This window comes from Rasamsonia byssochlamydoides (assembly GCF_041956645.1).
Source record: "Rasamsonia byssochlamydoides strain NRRL 3658 unplaced genomic scaffold VTN77scaffold_66, whole genome shotgun sequence".
NCBI lineage: Eukaryota > Fungi > Ascomycota > Eurotiomycetes > Eurotiales > Trichocomaceae > Rasamsonia > Rasamsonia byssochlamydoides.
In genome coordinates, this window is record NW_027192449.1 from 1 (window position 1) to 13,273 (window position 13,273).

The window sequence follows — 13,273 nt, forward strand, 5'->3', positions numbered from 1 at the left end:
CCCTTTTAAGCAGTATCCGAGCAGTTTTTAACATTTGTCCATCCTGTCCAGACGCCGAGTCCCTTCAAATCACCTTCGATCCGTCCGTGGTCAGCTACCGGCAACTCCTCGAGTTCTTCTACCGGATGCACGACCCCACGACCGCGAACCGGCAAGGACCCGACGTCGGGACGCAATACCGCAGCGCCATCTTCACGCACAGTGACGAGCAGGAGAAGATCGCCAAGGAGGTGACGGAGAAAGTGGCCAAGGAGTGGTACAAGGGCCAGCCGATCACGACGCAGATCGAGCCGGCGGGTCAGTGGTGGGATGCGGAGGAGTACCACCAGCTGTATCTGCACAAGAACCCGGATGGATACGAGTGTCCTTCTCAGTAAGAGCTTTGCCTGCCATAACTACCGGGAAGGAACTGACCGGCTGACAATTCTACAGTTTTGTGAGGGACTTCCCTCCGTTGTCGGAATGACTAAAAGGGTCGCGGATATGAGGTGAGATCTGACATCTGAGATCCTTCGTTTATGAGGAGAGATCGATGACGACAATATTTGTTGCCTTTATTTTTTTTTCTTAGTTGATTATGACGTGTTTTGATTAGCTTGGCATACCTATACATACACACTGGGAAGGCGTTCCTTCCTATATTAACCAATGAAAAGGAAATCTCATGGATTGTGGTTATCTTTGGCACCCGTCTAATTAGTTCCTACCTGCAGCTGAGCGCTTGTGTGGTGCCGTGTCCGTGCATGGCGGCAGTCTCTGACCTCATATGAGAATTCTCTCAGAAACCCTGTGCAACAAGCTATCGTATGTGCAACGTGCCACCGGCGACATTTGGAGGATTCAAAACTGGCCTGAGACATTCTCCCGTCCAGCACCATCCTTGACTACCCCACGTTTGGGTGGAGGTGATAGCTGTAAGCATTAGGCTGGCAAGGAAGCGGTATTTGTCATAACTCTATCTGTCAAGCAGGAAGGGACGTGTCTTATCGGTAGTTTCCTGACATGTGCATCCTGATCTACACAGTGGTTCCTTCCTAATTAGGCAAGTTGGAAACACGGGCTCTTGACTGACTAACCCGAACTGGAGAATCCCCATGCACGTCTTGATTCTTGATTCTTGAGACTCTCTACCTGCCCAACCGACGTTACTTCTTGATCTGACTCTGCAAAAAGAGGATCCTACCAGGCACACTGGATGAGATCTTGAAGCGCAGAGAGCACTGATCAAGGGATTGATTCGATACTGCCGAATTTGCCGAGGCTGAATTCTCCGTCTGATCCTCTCTATCCCATTGTTTTTCTCTGTTTCTTTGTTTGATTTCTCTGTGCCACCCCTCTAAACTGATGTGGCAAAGCTGGAAACGGCAATTCGCCCACTCGCTTCCTGCTGTATTGTTTTGATGCCGGAACAAAGGATGCATTGTCGGCGGCTACTTCGGCGATATCTGCAACCGCGGCTGTCACCTGCATTGGTACTTGTCCTACAGATGCTCTTCGGGCAGATACAATGGCTTTGAGAGTGATATTACCATGTGTGGTAGCCAACCTTTTCTCTGCCATGGACGGCTTCAACGGACCGCATCACTACTTTGTTCTACCTGATTTCCAGCGCCATTGACATCTGTTTCCATCCTTGTCTGATTTTGCTGTCTTTATTTCTTGGATCCGCGAAACTGACTCAGGAAATTCGAGGGGTGCTGCATTCAGCCCTCAAGTCGTCGCTCAAACTGCTCCGTCTTGGTGGATCTTGATGCCGAAACAATGGAGACTCTATTCTTCTTTGGCGATCAGACGGTGGAGAAGCTGCCGGCAATCCAGAAGCTGGTGGCGTATTCCCAGACCTCGCGGTTGATCCGGCAGTTTCTGCGCGAGGCATGCGATGCCCTGCAGCTCGAGACGGACCAGCTGCTCCCCAACGAGCGTGCTAACATCCGCGACTTCGACCACCTCCTCCGGTTGGCTGAGGATAATGCGCGATCCGATGAGCCCAACGAGGTCATTGCCACGGTGCTCATGAACGTGGCCCGATTAGGAGAGCTGATTCTGTATGTGTGCGTACGCTCGATGGGACACAGTCGACTAACAACCCCTGCTAGATATGCCGAAGAAGACCCCATTATTCTTGGATCTCATGGTAACCCCGTGCATATCCTGGGTTTCTGCACGGGCGAGATTCCAGCAGCCATCGCGGCGGTGGCCCGAGATACCAGTGACCTGCTCCAGTTGGCCGTCGAAGCCGTGCATATCATCTTCCGCCTGGCCCGCGAGCTGAGCCGGCGGTCGTTGCTGGTCGACCGCACCCCCGGGAACTGGGCGACGACGCTCGTGGGCATCTCCCCGGAGCGGGTGCAGTCGATCCTGGATGATTTCCATCAGGCTCAGGTGGGACTTCTTCTCCTTCTTCTCCTTTGACACCGCTGACGGTTGAGCAGGGAATCCCGGCCGTGCGACATGTCTGCATCGGCTTCATCGCCGAGGAATGGCTGACCTTGTTTGGCCCTCCGACGACGCTGCAGAGACTCTTCGCCTGGTCCGCCGAGCTGGCGGACGTGACCCGGGTCAAAACGGACGTCGGCGGTGCCGTGCACATGGCGACCATGCCCGAAATCGACGTGGACACCATCCTGGGCTCGTCGCCCCTGCTGGACCGGCCCGTCGTGCCCGGGGTGACCATTATCTCACCGTACAGCTGCCAGCCCCGGACGGCGGCGACGTTGCGGGCGTTGATCCGCGAGATCGTCCCCGATGTGGCCCAGAAGACGCTGCAGCTGAGCAGGGCCATCGACGCGACCACCCAGCATCTGGGCGCCCGGCCGATGCGCCTTGTCGTGGCGGGCTTCACCAGTCATCTGCCCTATCTGCACAAGGTGCTGCAGAGCAAGGGTATCGCATTCACCGTGTCGCCGTATCCCCGGCTCGTTTCCTCGTCGTCGAATCAGGGCCGCGAGGGATCCGGTCTCATCGCCGTCGTAGGCATGTCCGGTCGGTTTCCGGGGAGTGGCGACGTCAATACCTACTGGGAAGGGCTGTTGGAGGGCAAACGATATGTTCAGGAGGTATCTATTCCCTCCGTCTCTCTCTCCTCTCACTGTCTCGCTCGCGTCTAACCCTCGACAGATTCCGACATCCCGATTCGACCTCGAGAAATGGTACGATGCCACCGGCCAGCAGAAGAACTCGACGCTGGCCCGGACGGGGACGTTCCTGGACCAGCCTGGGCGGTTTGACCACCGGCTGTTCAAAATGTCGCCGCGGGAAGCGCTGCAGACCGATGTGCAGCACCGCCTATTCCTGACGACGAGCTACGAAGCGTTGGAGATGGCCGGATATGCTCCCGACGCGACGCTGTCTACCGGCCGCAACAGGATTGCCACCTACTTCGGCCAGACATCGGACGACTGGCGCGAGTTGGTTGCTACGCAGGGCTTGGATATCTACTATGCGCCTGGTAACTGCCGCGCCTTTGCCCCCGGACGCCTCAACCACTACTTCCGATGGGGTGGCGGATCGTACAGCGTCGATACCGCCTGTGCATCGAGCGTCACCGCCGTCAGCCTGGCTTGTTCCGCCCTGATCGCGCGCGAATGCGATATGGCCCTCGCCGGCGGTGGCTCCTTGCTCCTGTCGCCCGCGCCCTTCTCGGGCTTGAGCCGGGGAGGGTTCCTGTCCTCGCATGGCGGCTGCCAGACCTTCCACGACGATGCCGATGGCTACGTCCGGGGCGAGGGCGTTGGCGTTGTCGTTCTCAAGCGGCTGGAAGATGCCCTGACTGACAACGACAATATCCTGGGCGTCATCAAGGGCTTTGGCCGCAACTACAGCAGCGACGCGACCTCCATCACCCACCCCTCGGCTACCGCCCAGCAGCGGCTCTACCGGACCGTCCTGCAGCGCAGCGGCACCGACCCAGCCAGTGTGGCCTACATCGAGATGCACGGCACCGGCACCCAAGCGGGCGATGCGACTGAGATGTCGTCTGTCCTCTCGACCTTTGCAGGGAACCGCACCCCTGAGAATCCCCTGGTGGTGGGCGCCGTGAAGGCCAACATCGGCCACGGCGAAGCAGTACGTTGATGAGATGCTCCTCGCTGACATGACTGACCCCCCGGAGCAGGCTGCCGGCGTGTGTGCGCTCATCAAGGTGTTGATGATGCTGAAGACCCGAAAGATCCCCCCTCAACCTGACCTCCCCTTCGCCATCAACCATCGCTTTCCAGACCTGACCGCGCGGAACGTGCACATCGCCGGCCCGGACATGATGCTGCGGCGCAGTCCAGTGGCGGATGGCAAGCTGCGTATCTTCCTCAACAGCTTTGATGCCTCGGTTGGTTTGAGTCCTCTCCTCTCCCCCCTCGTTAGCGCTCCATTGACCTGAACTGCTGACCAGGCGATCGATTTCAGGGCGGCAATTCATGCCTGCTACTTGAGGAAGCACCCCCAAAGGCCATCAAAGGGCCGGATCCGCGCACCTACCAAGTAGTCGTGTTCTCTGCGTGCACGAAAGCGTCCCTAGCTGCCATCAAGGAGCGGTATCTACACTATCTACGCAGGAAGCCGGCCACATCTCTGGCCGACCTGGCCTATACCACGGCCGCCCGCCGCATGCATAGCCCTCTGCGCTCCGCCATCGTGGCTGCCACACTGGAAGAACTGATGAACCGTCTGGAGGCTGATCTCATCCGCCCCAACGAGGCCCCTTCCTCCACCAGCGCCGCCCCCATCGTGTTCGTCTTCACCGGACAGGGTTCGCAGTATGCGGGCATGGGTCACCAACTCTGGCGAGACAGTCCCACGTTCCGCAACACTGTGGAGGACTACCAGGCCATGGCCACCGCGCTGGGCTTGCCCCGATTCCTCGATCTGATTGTTCGGAACGACATCGACTTGGCGACGCAGAGCCCAGCCCAGGTGCAGTTGGCGGTGCTGGCAATTGAGCTGGCGCTGGCGCAGATGTGGTCCGTATTGGGGTTGCAGCCCGCCATGGTGCTTGGCCATAGCCTGGGCGAGTACGCCGCCCTTTGCGTGGCTGGCGTGCTCACCGTCAGCGACGCGCTCTATCTGGTGGGCACGCGGGCCACAATGATCGCCAACGCCCTGACGGCGCACGAATACTCCATGCTGGCTATCAGCCAGGACGCTAACGCTGTGCGTGTCGTCCTGCGCGAGGGCGACTACCGCTCCTGCGAGATCGCCTGTCTCAATGCCCCCCAGATGACGGTCGTCAGCGGCCCCGTCCGCGAGCTGGAGAGGCTGCAGAGCCAGCTCCGCGCGGATGGCAGTCGGTGCACACTCCTGTCGGTTCCCTTTGGTTTCCATTCCCGGCAGCTGGATCCCATCCTCGACCGGTACGAGACCGCGGCCCAGGGCGTGACCTTCTCCGCGCCGCGCATCCCGGTCGTCTCGACCTTTCTGGGTTTCCTCGTGAAGGATGGCGCCACGTTTTCGCCCGCGTACCTCCGTCGCCAGGCCCGCGAGCCCGTCGATTTTGTGGGTGCCTTGCGGGCCGTGCAGCAGGCCATTCCTGCGGGCAGCAACCCGCTCTATCTCGAGATCGGGCCGGATCCCGTCTGCCTGGGACTCATCCAGTCGACCCTGGGCAATGCCACTGATGGCCGCCGGCTTGCATCCCTCCGCGCCGGTGAGGACAACTGGGCAACCCTGTCTGCCAGTCTGGGCGCCGCCTACGCGGCGGGTGTGGCCATTGACTGGTCTGTCTATCACGCCGACTTTCTCCCTGCACTGTCGCTGCTGGACCTGCCCACCTATGCCTTCGACGAGAAGGACTTCTGGGCGCCCTATCCCGACCCGGATCAACTCATAGCGACGGCAACTAAGTCTCAGGACAGCACCACCACCATCGTGCCATCTATCCCTGGATATCCCACGACCACGCTCCAGCGCATTGTACAAGAACAGGTCGAGCGGGACCGTGTGTCCGTCACGTTCGAGTCCCCAGTCTCGGAGGCGCATCTGCTGTCCGCGATCCGGGGCCATGCGGTAGCCGAGGTGGAGATCTGCCCCAGCAGCATCCTGATGGACATGGCCCTGTCGGCCGCCCGGTACGCCTATCTCAAGCAGCACTCGCCGGTCCAGACTCTACCTGCGCTCAGTGTCCGAAACCCGGACCTCCACCGTGCTCTGGTGGCCGCGGAGACACACCGGCCGCAGACAGTCGAGGTGACGGTCGAATACACGGTTGCGGACCGCAGGGCGCAGATCACGTACTATTGCTGCGAATCCCATGTTCGTCAGGAGCTCGGCACCTGCCAGGTGACGTTTGAGACAACGTCCCAGAAGAACGAGTTTGCCCAGTTCCTGCTCCGGTCGCGCATCGAGACCCTCAAGGTCGGGCAGGGCCACCGGCTCCGCAAGCCCGTTGTCTACCGGCTGTTCGAGAATGTGGTGCGATACAGTGAGCCTTACCGCGGCCTGGACGAGGTTTTCCTCGACGCTGACCTGCGGGATGCTGTCGCGCGGGTCCAGCTGCCGGTGTCGTCCCAGCCCGGGGGCCACTATCTCTACAACCCGTTCCTCCTGGACTCCATTGCCCATCTGGCCGGCTTCCTGGTCAATTCCGGTTTGAGATATCCCGCAGATGTCGCTTGTCTTACAACGGGTTTCGATGTGTGGCATCTCTTTAAGCCGCTGGATGAGGCCACCACGTATACGAGCTACACGCACCTGGAGGAATCGCCCTCCAACGATGCCCTGATCCTGGGCAATGTGTATATCTTGGACGGCGATGATCTCGCCTCTGTGATTACCGGTGTCCGTTTCCAAAAGATGAAGAAGGTGTCCCTGTCACGCGTTCTGTTGGCGACGGCCGAGACCAGATCGTCGCCGCGAGCTCAGCCTCCAGACTCGCTGGCGCAGGCCCAGGCGATCGGAGAGGGGCCAACCAACCTGCCTTCAGCGTTCGAGTCATTCTCCTCTTCCTCAACCCATTTCGGGTTGGTGACCCCGAATGCCTCCGGGGTGACGTCGGCCCTCAGGGGCAGCCGCGTTCTCGCCATTGTAGCTCGCGAGGTGGGTTGCAACGTGAGCGACATGGAACCCGACACCACCTTCGCTGCCCTGGGGTTGGACTCCCTGATGGCTCTCACGATCATTGCCGCTGTGCACAACGAGACCGGCGTTGAGCTGCCTGGGTCGTTCTTCCTCAGTCATCCAACCGTCGCGGAGGCCATCCAGGCTCTCTCTCCTGTTTCCCACCCTGTCTCGGAAGATCCGAATCTCTTTGTCATGGGGGATTCCATGGATTCGATACCGGCCGCGTCGGTCGCGGAACAAAGTTGGTCTCCCGGCCCGCCGTCCGCGACTGATCCCGTTCCGCTGCTCATGACAGAATCCGCCCCACTCCCTACGACAGATCCCGATCCCGCCCTGTCCGCACTCTGCCTGAACCCCCAGGCCAACGCCAAACTCAAAGCCGCGACAACCGTCCTGTTGTCCGGATCGGTGTCGTCCACCGATCCGGCCTTGTTCCTCATGGCTGACGGGACGGGCGCGGTCGGCATGTACACCCTGCTCCCGTCGCTTGCCGGCGGACGACGGATGTATGGCGTCCAGTCTCCGTATGTGCGGGACCCGGCATCGATGGGCCACTGCCCCGTGGAGGATCTTGCAGCCGCGTTTGTGGTGGCGATCCGCAAGATTCAGTCAGCCGGTCCCTATCTACTCGGGGGATATGCCGCCGGTGCCGTCTATGCCTGGGAGGTCAGCCGGCAGCTGCTCCAGGCCGGCGAGACGGTGCTCGGGCTTCTCCTAATCGACATGCCGGCGCCGGCTCCGGTATCACCCGCGTTCTCTGGGGCAATTCTGACCCCGGAACAGATCGAGGAAGCCGGGTTGATGGGGCCCGGACCGGCCCGCGGCGCCGGCATGTCGGCCAGCGCGGTCCGATCTCTCCAGAAGCAGCATCATGCCGCCGCACTCCAGATGCTGCTCCGTTATGTTCCGCAGCCTTTGCCTCTGAGCCAGCGGCCGATCCGATCGACGGTGTTGGTCGCTCAGCATGGCCTGGGCAAGGGCCCGGATAGGGTCAACAACCCGATCACCGCGTGGATCGATGCCAATCGAAACCGATCTCCGACGATGGGCTGGGAAGATCTGGTGGGAGCAGTCGAGCGTCACGAGTTAGATACGGATCATTTCGAGATGTTAAAGTACCCGCAGGTATGTCTTCGCCTCTTCTTCTTGTTGTTCTTGTTCTTTTTTTTTTTGAATCTGGGCATGACCTACTGGGCTGGTATTGGGTTGACGCTAATAATAATGATTTTCCTCTCCAGATTAACCACCTCGGTAAAATGGTGAATGAGAGCGTGGAGGGGTTCTTCTGCACCGGTTGAATTTGAATTTTATGGCAGTATCCACGCTTCGGTTGTGTTGGTCATGATCATCAGTTAGTTGAGAAAGAAAGAAAAAGAAAAGAGGAGAAAGTCTGCTCAAATAGTCTCAATCAATCGTTAACATAATTTAGTCAGTACACTTTTTTACTGATGATGATCATGACTGACTGGAATAATTACCTAATTTGGAAATTTTTCTCGAATGAGTGAACAAACAGGAGTCCTTTCTGTCTATCTGTGGTATATACATTGCATACTAACTGCTGATGCAATGGAATGGAATCGGAAAAAACAAATACATCCTTTCAGATATGCATGCATTAATTATTGTATCATTAAGTTTCACGTTATTCATGACTCAACTACATATTGTCGCGCTGACATAAAAATTGCTTGGGCGGATTCATATAATAAATAAATAAACCTTTATCAAACAGAAAAAAAACTACATTGGAAGTGGGAAGACCAGCTTGATTGAATTCGTAGAGTTAGTTAGTATTACTTATCCATGATTTGACTGGCGACATGTTCATTCGAATTTGGGCAACAGACTTGACCTCGACGCGATCTGCTCCGCGAGGACAGTGATGGGCACGCTGGCAAGGATCTCAAACACTGTCAGCGTCGCTTGGAGCTCCTTGAATACCCAATTGGCCACCTCGACCGCCACCAGCGAGTCCACTCCAAACGAATGCAGCGGCCGTGTCGGGTCGATGTCCGATACCATGCTCTGCAGCGATTTGGCCACGCGCGCGAGGAGCGTCGTTTGCACCACTTGGGTCGCCTCGTTGAGGGATTGGGCCTGCGCTAGCTGGGTTTGGACTGACAGTCCTCCACCAGCGCTATTGTGTTTCTGTTGTTGCTGCTGGCCAGTTCGGGCCAGGATCGAAAAGCGGGCGTCGTCGAAGTAGAAGGGGTTGCTGATTCCCGCGGCCAGGGCGGAGCGGGCCGTTGCCAAGCCCGTGGGGATCTGCGCTTCCGGCATCTCCGCCCCCGCGGGCATCTCCCGCTGCTGCTGGGTGGCGATGGCGGATTCCACCAGGGCATGGAATTCGAACTCGCGGATGCCGAACGGCTGCTCCCACTCCCGCAGTGAGTCAGTGATGCCCCTCTCGGCCAGCACGCCCACGTCGCGCATGATGCCCAGATCCAGCGTGACGGCCTTCTGGCCGCAGGCGTCGCGGCGGTAGTACGCCAATGCATCCTGGTAGGCGCCTGCAGCGGCATAGTTACTCTGACCTCTGTTTCCAAACACACCAGCGAACGAGCTGAGGACGAGGAAGAAGTCGACATCGGGCAGGTGCTGGTGCAGGTTCCAGGTGCCGTGTACCTTAGGCCGGGTGGATTGGATCCATTGGTCATGGCTCATTTTCTCAAACAGCACGTCGCGTAGGACCATTGCACACTGAACCACACCGCGGACGGGGCCCAAGGTGTCGGCGCATTTCTGGACAGCGGCGGCCACTGTCTCCGGGTCAGATACGTCCCCCGTACAGACGAGGGTACGCACGCCGGGCTGCTGCTTTTCGAGCTCCCGCAGCAGCGCCTGGGTCTCAGGGCCCGCGGCCCCGGAACGGGACAGGAAGCAGAGTCTACGGGCCCCGAGGCGGACGAACAAGCGTGCCAGGCTGCGCCCCAGTCCGCCCAGCCCCCCGACAAGCAGGTAGGTTGCATCGCAGGCCAACTGGACGCTCGGTGGAGCGCGCACCACAGGTAGCACATCGCCGGTGGCATATGACAACACCAGTTTGCCGCGGTGCTGTCCCGTCTGCATGCGGCGGAAGGCTGCTTCGACCTGTGAGGCTGGGAACGCGGTCAGCGGCGCCACGGGTTTCATCGCACCGGCGTGGACTAGTGCCATGGTCTCGGACAGGGCCTCCTTCATCAGATCGGGGCGCTGCTTCTGGATATGGTCGAGGTTGAAGAAAGCAAAGGTGGCATCCTGCAGGAAGGGCCGCATGTCCAAACGCATGTTCTCCAAGATGTCCTTCATGCCGACCTCGACGAAAGTCCCAAAGGGGGCAATGCAGTACCACGTCTGCCGGAGGGCCTCGCCAGACAAGGAGTTGAGGACGATATCCACGCCCTTGCCGCCCGTCATGCGCTGGACGCCCTTGACGAAGCTGAGGTCCCGCGAGTGGAAAATGTGGTCATCGGGGAGGTGGTAGACCTCTTGCACCAGCTGCCGCTTGTCATCTGAGCCAACTGTGACAAAGATCTCCAGACCCAGATGCTGGGCCAGCATAATGGCTGCCTGACCGACGCCCCCGGCAGCGGCATGGATCAGGATCGACTGACCCTCCCTAGCGCAGGCGATTTTCACCAGGCCGTACCAGGCGGTCGTGAGCACCAGCAGCAGGGAGGCCGCCTGCTCGAAGGACATCGTCTCCGGAATGGGCACTGCGCAGTCGACAGGGACCCGATGGATGGTACGATGGGCCCCCTGGGCAATGAAGATAACTCGATCGCCGGGTTGATATCGGACGGCCGTGGAACCGACGCGGCGAACCACACCGGCCCCCTCGAAACCGAAGGAGCTGTCTGGGATCTGGCCCATGGCCACCATTATATCTCGGAAGCTGCAGGAGGGTCAGCAAGAAGAAAGGAAAGGTTAGGGTTAGAAAGGAACCCACTTGATCCCGGACGCCTTTACCTCCACTTCAATCTCCCCGTCCGCGAGTCTCTCTGGCAGCTCTTCTGGCTCAAAGCAGAGTGAGTCCAGGATTCCCGGTTCGCGGACACGCAGTTTCAGCGGCTGGGGGTTCTCTTCCAGCGGTGTGGGCACCACTGCTCTCTCTTTCTGGCCGAGCAATATGGCCATCTCATCGTTGCGGGACTCATCCTCCACGAGACGGTTGACCTGGAGGAGGCCTGAGTCGGCTAGAAACTCTTCGTCCGCGCCAGTGGACTGCAAGACACGGAGCACCAGATTGGCGAAGACATGCACCTCCGCGAGCGGCGTGCCCGACACCTGAAGCGTGCGGAACCGGATCCCGGGGACCTCATTGCGTACACTGCGCGCCAGTCCCGTTACCAAGGCGGAATCTGGGCCCAGGGGACCGCTGACCCAGAGCAGGCGGCCCGCCTGGATGATCATAGACTGGGCCGCTGAAAAGTCCTCGCGGCTGGGGTTCTTGAGGAGGGCCGTCTCCAAATCGGTCAGAACGAGGCAGGATTTGCCCTTCAACGCCGACACATCAGAGCCCCAGGTGAAGCGGCGGGTGCGGATAGACCGCAGGGCCAGTTGCTGGACTAATTCGGTGGCCAGGCGTTGTGCTGCGGGTGACGGATTTGGCGCTTCCACCACCATGAGCTCCTCGATCTCATTCTTCTCCTCCTTTGGAGACACGCCGCTGACCACCAAACGGAACTGAGCGGTCTCGGTGAAGGTAAGTTCGGGCGTCAGTACAGCCTGAGCGAAGCAGGGCTCCCAGGCGCTCTGGTCGGTTTCCAATGTCCTAGAGTTTTGTTAACAAGTGGGATCGAATTCACATAGGAACGAACATCAGACCTTGTCCACTGCAAGCTGCCTAAGATCGTGCCGAGACGTAGCTGGGGCCGGCTGATCTCGACCAGAATGATCTTCCCGCCGTCTTTCAACAACGTTCGCGCCGTGCGGAGAATCGTCTCGGGCGAGGTCGACACGTACCCCGGATCAAAGAGAATGATTACATCGTATGTGGCATCCAGACGTTCGAGATCCGCCGCCTGGATGGCCACTACCTCGCGCTGGGAGCCAAACTGCTGCTCAACACGGGACACGGCCGCCTCATCCGGGACAGAGAAGGTGTACGCGGCTGTCTGGAGGATCTGGTCGCGGTTAGGGAGCCTCGCAACCAGCGACAGCGGTGCTGCCGTTGTCACATCCAGACCAACTTCAAGAATGGACAGGCCGGGCTCGGTGTGGTGTCGCAAGGTCAGGTACTGCAGCCGATTAAACAAGATCGAAAGACATTCCAGGGCCAACCAACCTCGCTCAAGATCCTACTGATCTCGGCAAATCCCGTTGTGTCTACGAGTAGCTGGTGGATCTGATCCTCCTTCTCCAGCAGCTGCGGAACTACGATCGTTCCCTGAAGGATGCCCGCCAGGTTTTTGCCAATAATTTCAGAGAATACGTCTGTTGATGTCTTGTCTGTGCTATCCGTCAACCCGGCAGATTGCTCCTCCAACCAGTGGTAAAAGCTGGCCCGGGGAGCGGCGACTTGATCCGCGGAGACCTGCTGCATTGCATCACGGACGAAGTGGCTATCGTCGACAACAACCGCCGGTGATTCCTTCGCGGTCGAGGTGGCGGCATCGCGGATGACCGCGTACAATTCTTCCTGCGACAGCAGGTCAATGGCCGGCTTCCACATGAGACGGAAACAGATCGGCCGGACCAGTCCTGAATTGGTCTCCTGCGCCCCCGAGATCTCGGAACAGCGGAAGCCCTTGATCTGGACGACTGCTGTGGTTGCCTGCTCATCCACGACGTCAATGTCCGAGATCAGCTCGCGGAAGCCATGCGGAGAAGACTGCGCGACACCCTTCAACGGGGTCCCCGGGCGATTCGGCACGTCGGCATCCACCACCACCTCGGCGATGGCAGTGGGCACCATGGCCGCCTTCAGCGGGGTCGAGGACGCCGCGAAGGCGAGATGGAAGATGCTATCTAAGGTGGCCGGGTGAATGATGTGCGGATGATCGCGGTATGCCGGCGGCACCATGCTATCCACCTGCGGGATGCGAATCGTGCCCACACACTTGCCCGGTGCCAGCGGACGGACCTCGACCAGGTTGGCGAAGCTGGGCCCGTAGGTCAGGCCCACGGCCTTCAGGCGCGAGTAGAACTGGGAAACGTCCACGCGACGGGTGTAGTCGTCCTGCCGGAAGAATCGATCGCGGATGATGGCATCCGACTCCAGCGCCCGCTCGCGGTTCAT

The 13,273-nt window shown here is 59.3% G+C and overlaps 3 protein-coding genes across 3 annotated transcripts; 2 read left to right on the forward strand and 1 right to left on the reverse strand.

Moving 5' to 3' along the window:
• Positions 1-125: 125 nt before the first annotated feature.
• On the forward strand, positions 126-466 carry VTN77DRAFT_7874 (uncharacterized protein; the record flags this gene model as incomplete). Its single annotated transcript, XM_069424309.1, has 2 exons — positions 126-373; positions 433-466. 2 exons carry the CDS (start codon positions 126-128, stop codon positions 464-466), a joined length of 282 nt encoding a protein of 93 aa, XP_069274985.1.
• Positions 467-1,761: 1,295 nt separating this feature from the next.
• VTN77DRAFT_7875 (uncharacterized protein) lies at positions 1,762-8,348 on the forward strand (the record flags this gene model as incomplete). Its single annotated transcript, XM_069424310.1, has 7 exons — positions 1,762-2,045; positions 2,097-2,382; positions 2,433-3,056; positions 3,118-4,065; positions 4,115-4,324; positions 4,402-8,175; positions 8,289-8,348. 7 exons carry the CDS (start codon positions 1,762-1,764, stop codon positions 8,346-8,348), a joined length of 6,186 nt encoding a protein of 2,061 aa, XP_069274986.1.
• A 529-nt stretch (positions 8,349-8,877) lies between these two features.
• On the reverse strand, positions 8,878-10,914 carry VTN77DRAFT_7876 (uncharacterized protein; the record flags this gene model as incomplete). Its single annotated transcript, XM_069424311.1, has 1 exon — positions 8,878-10,914. One exon carries the CDS (start codon positions 10,912-10,914, stop codon positions 8,878-8,880), a length of 2,037 nt encoding a protein of 678 aa, XP_069274987.1.
• Between the last annotated feature and the right edge of the window lie 2,359 nt (positions 10,915-13,273).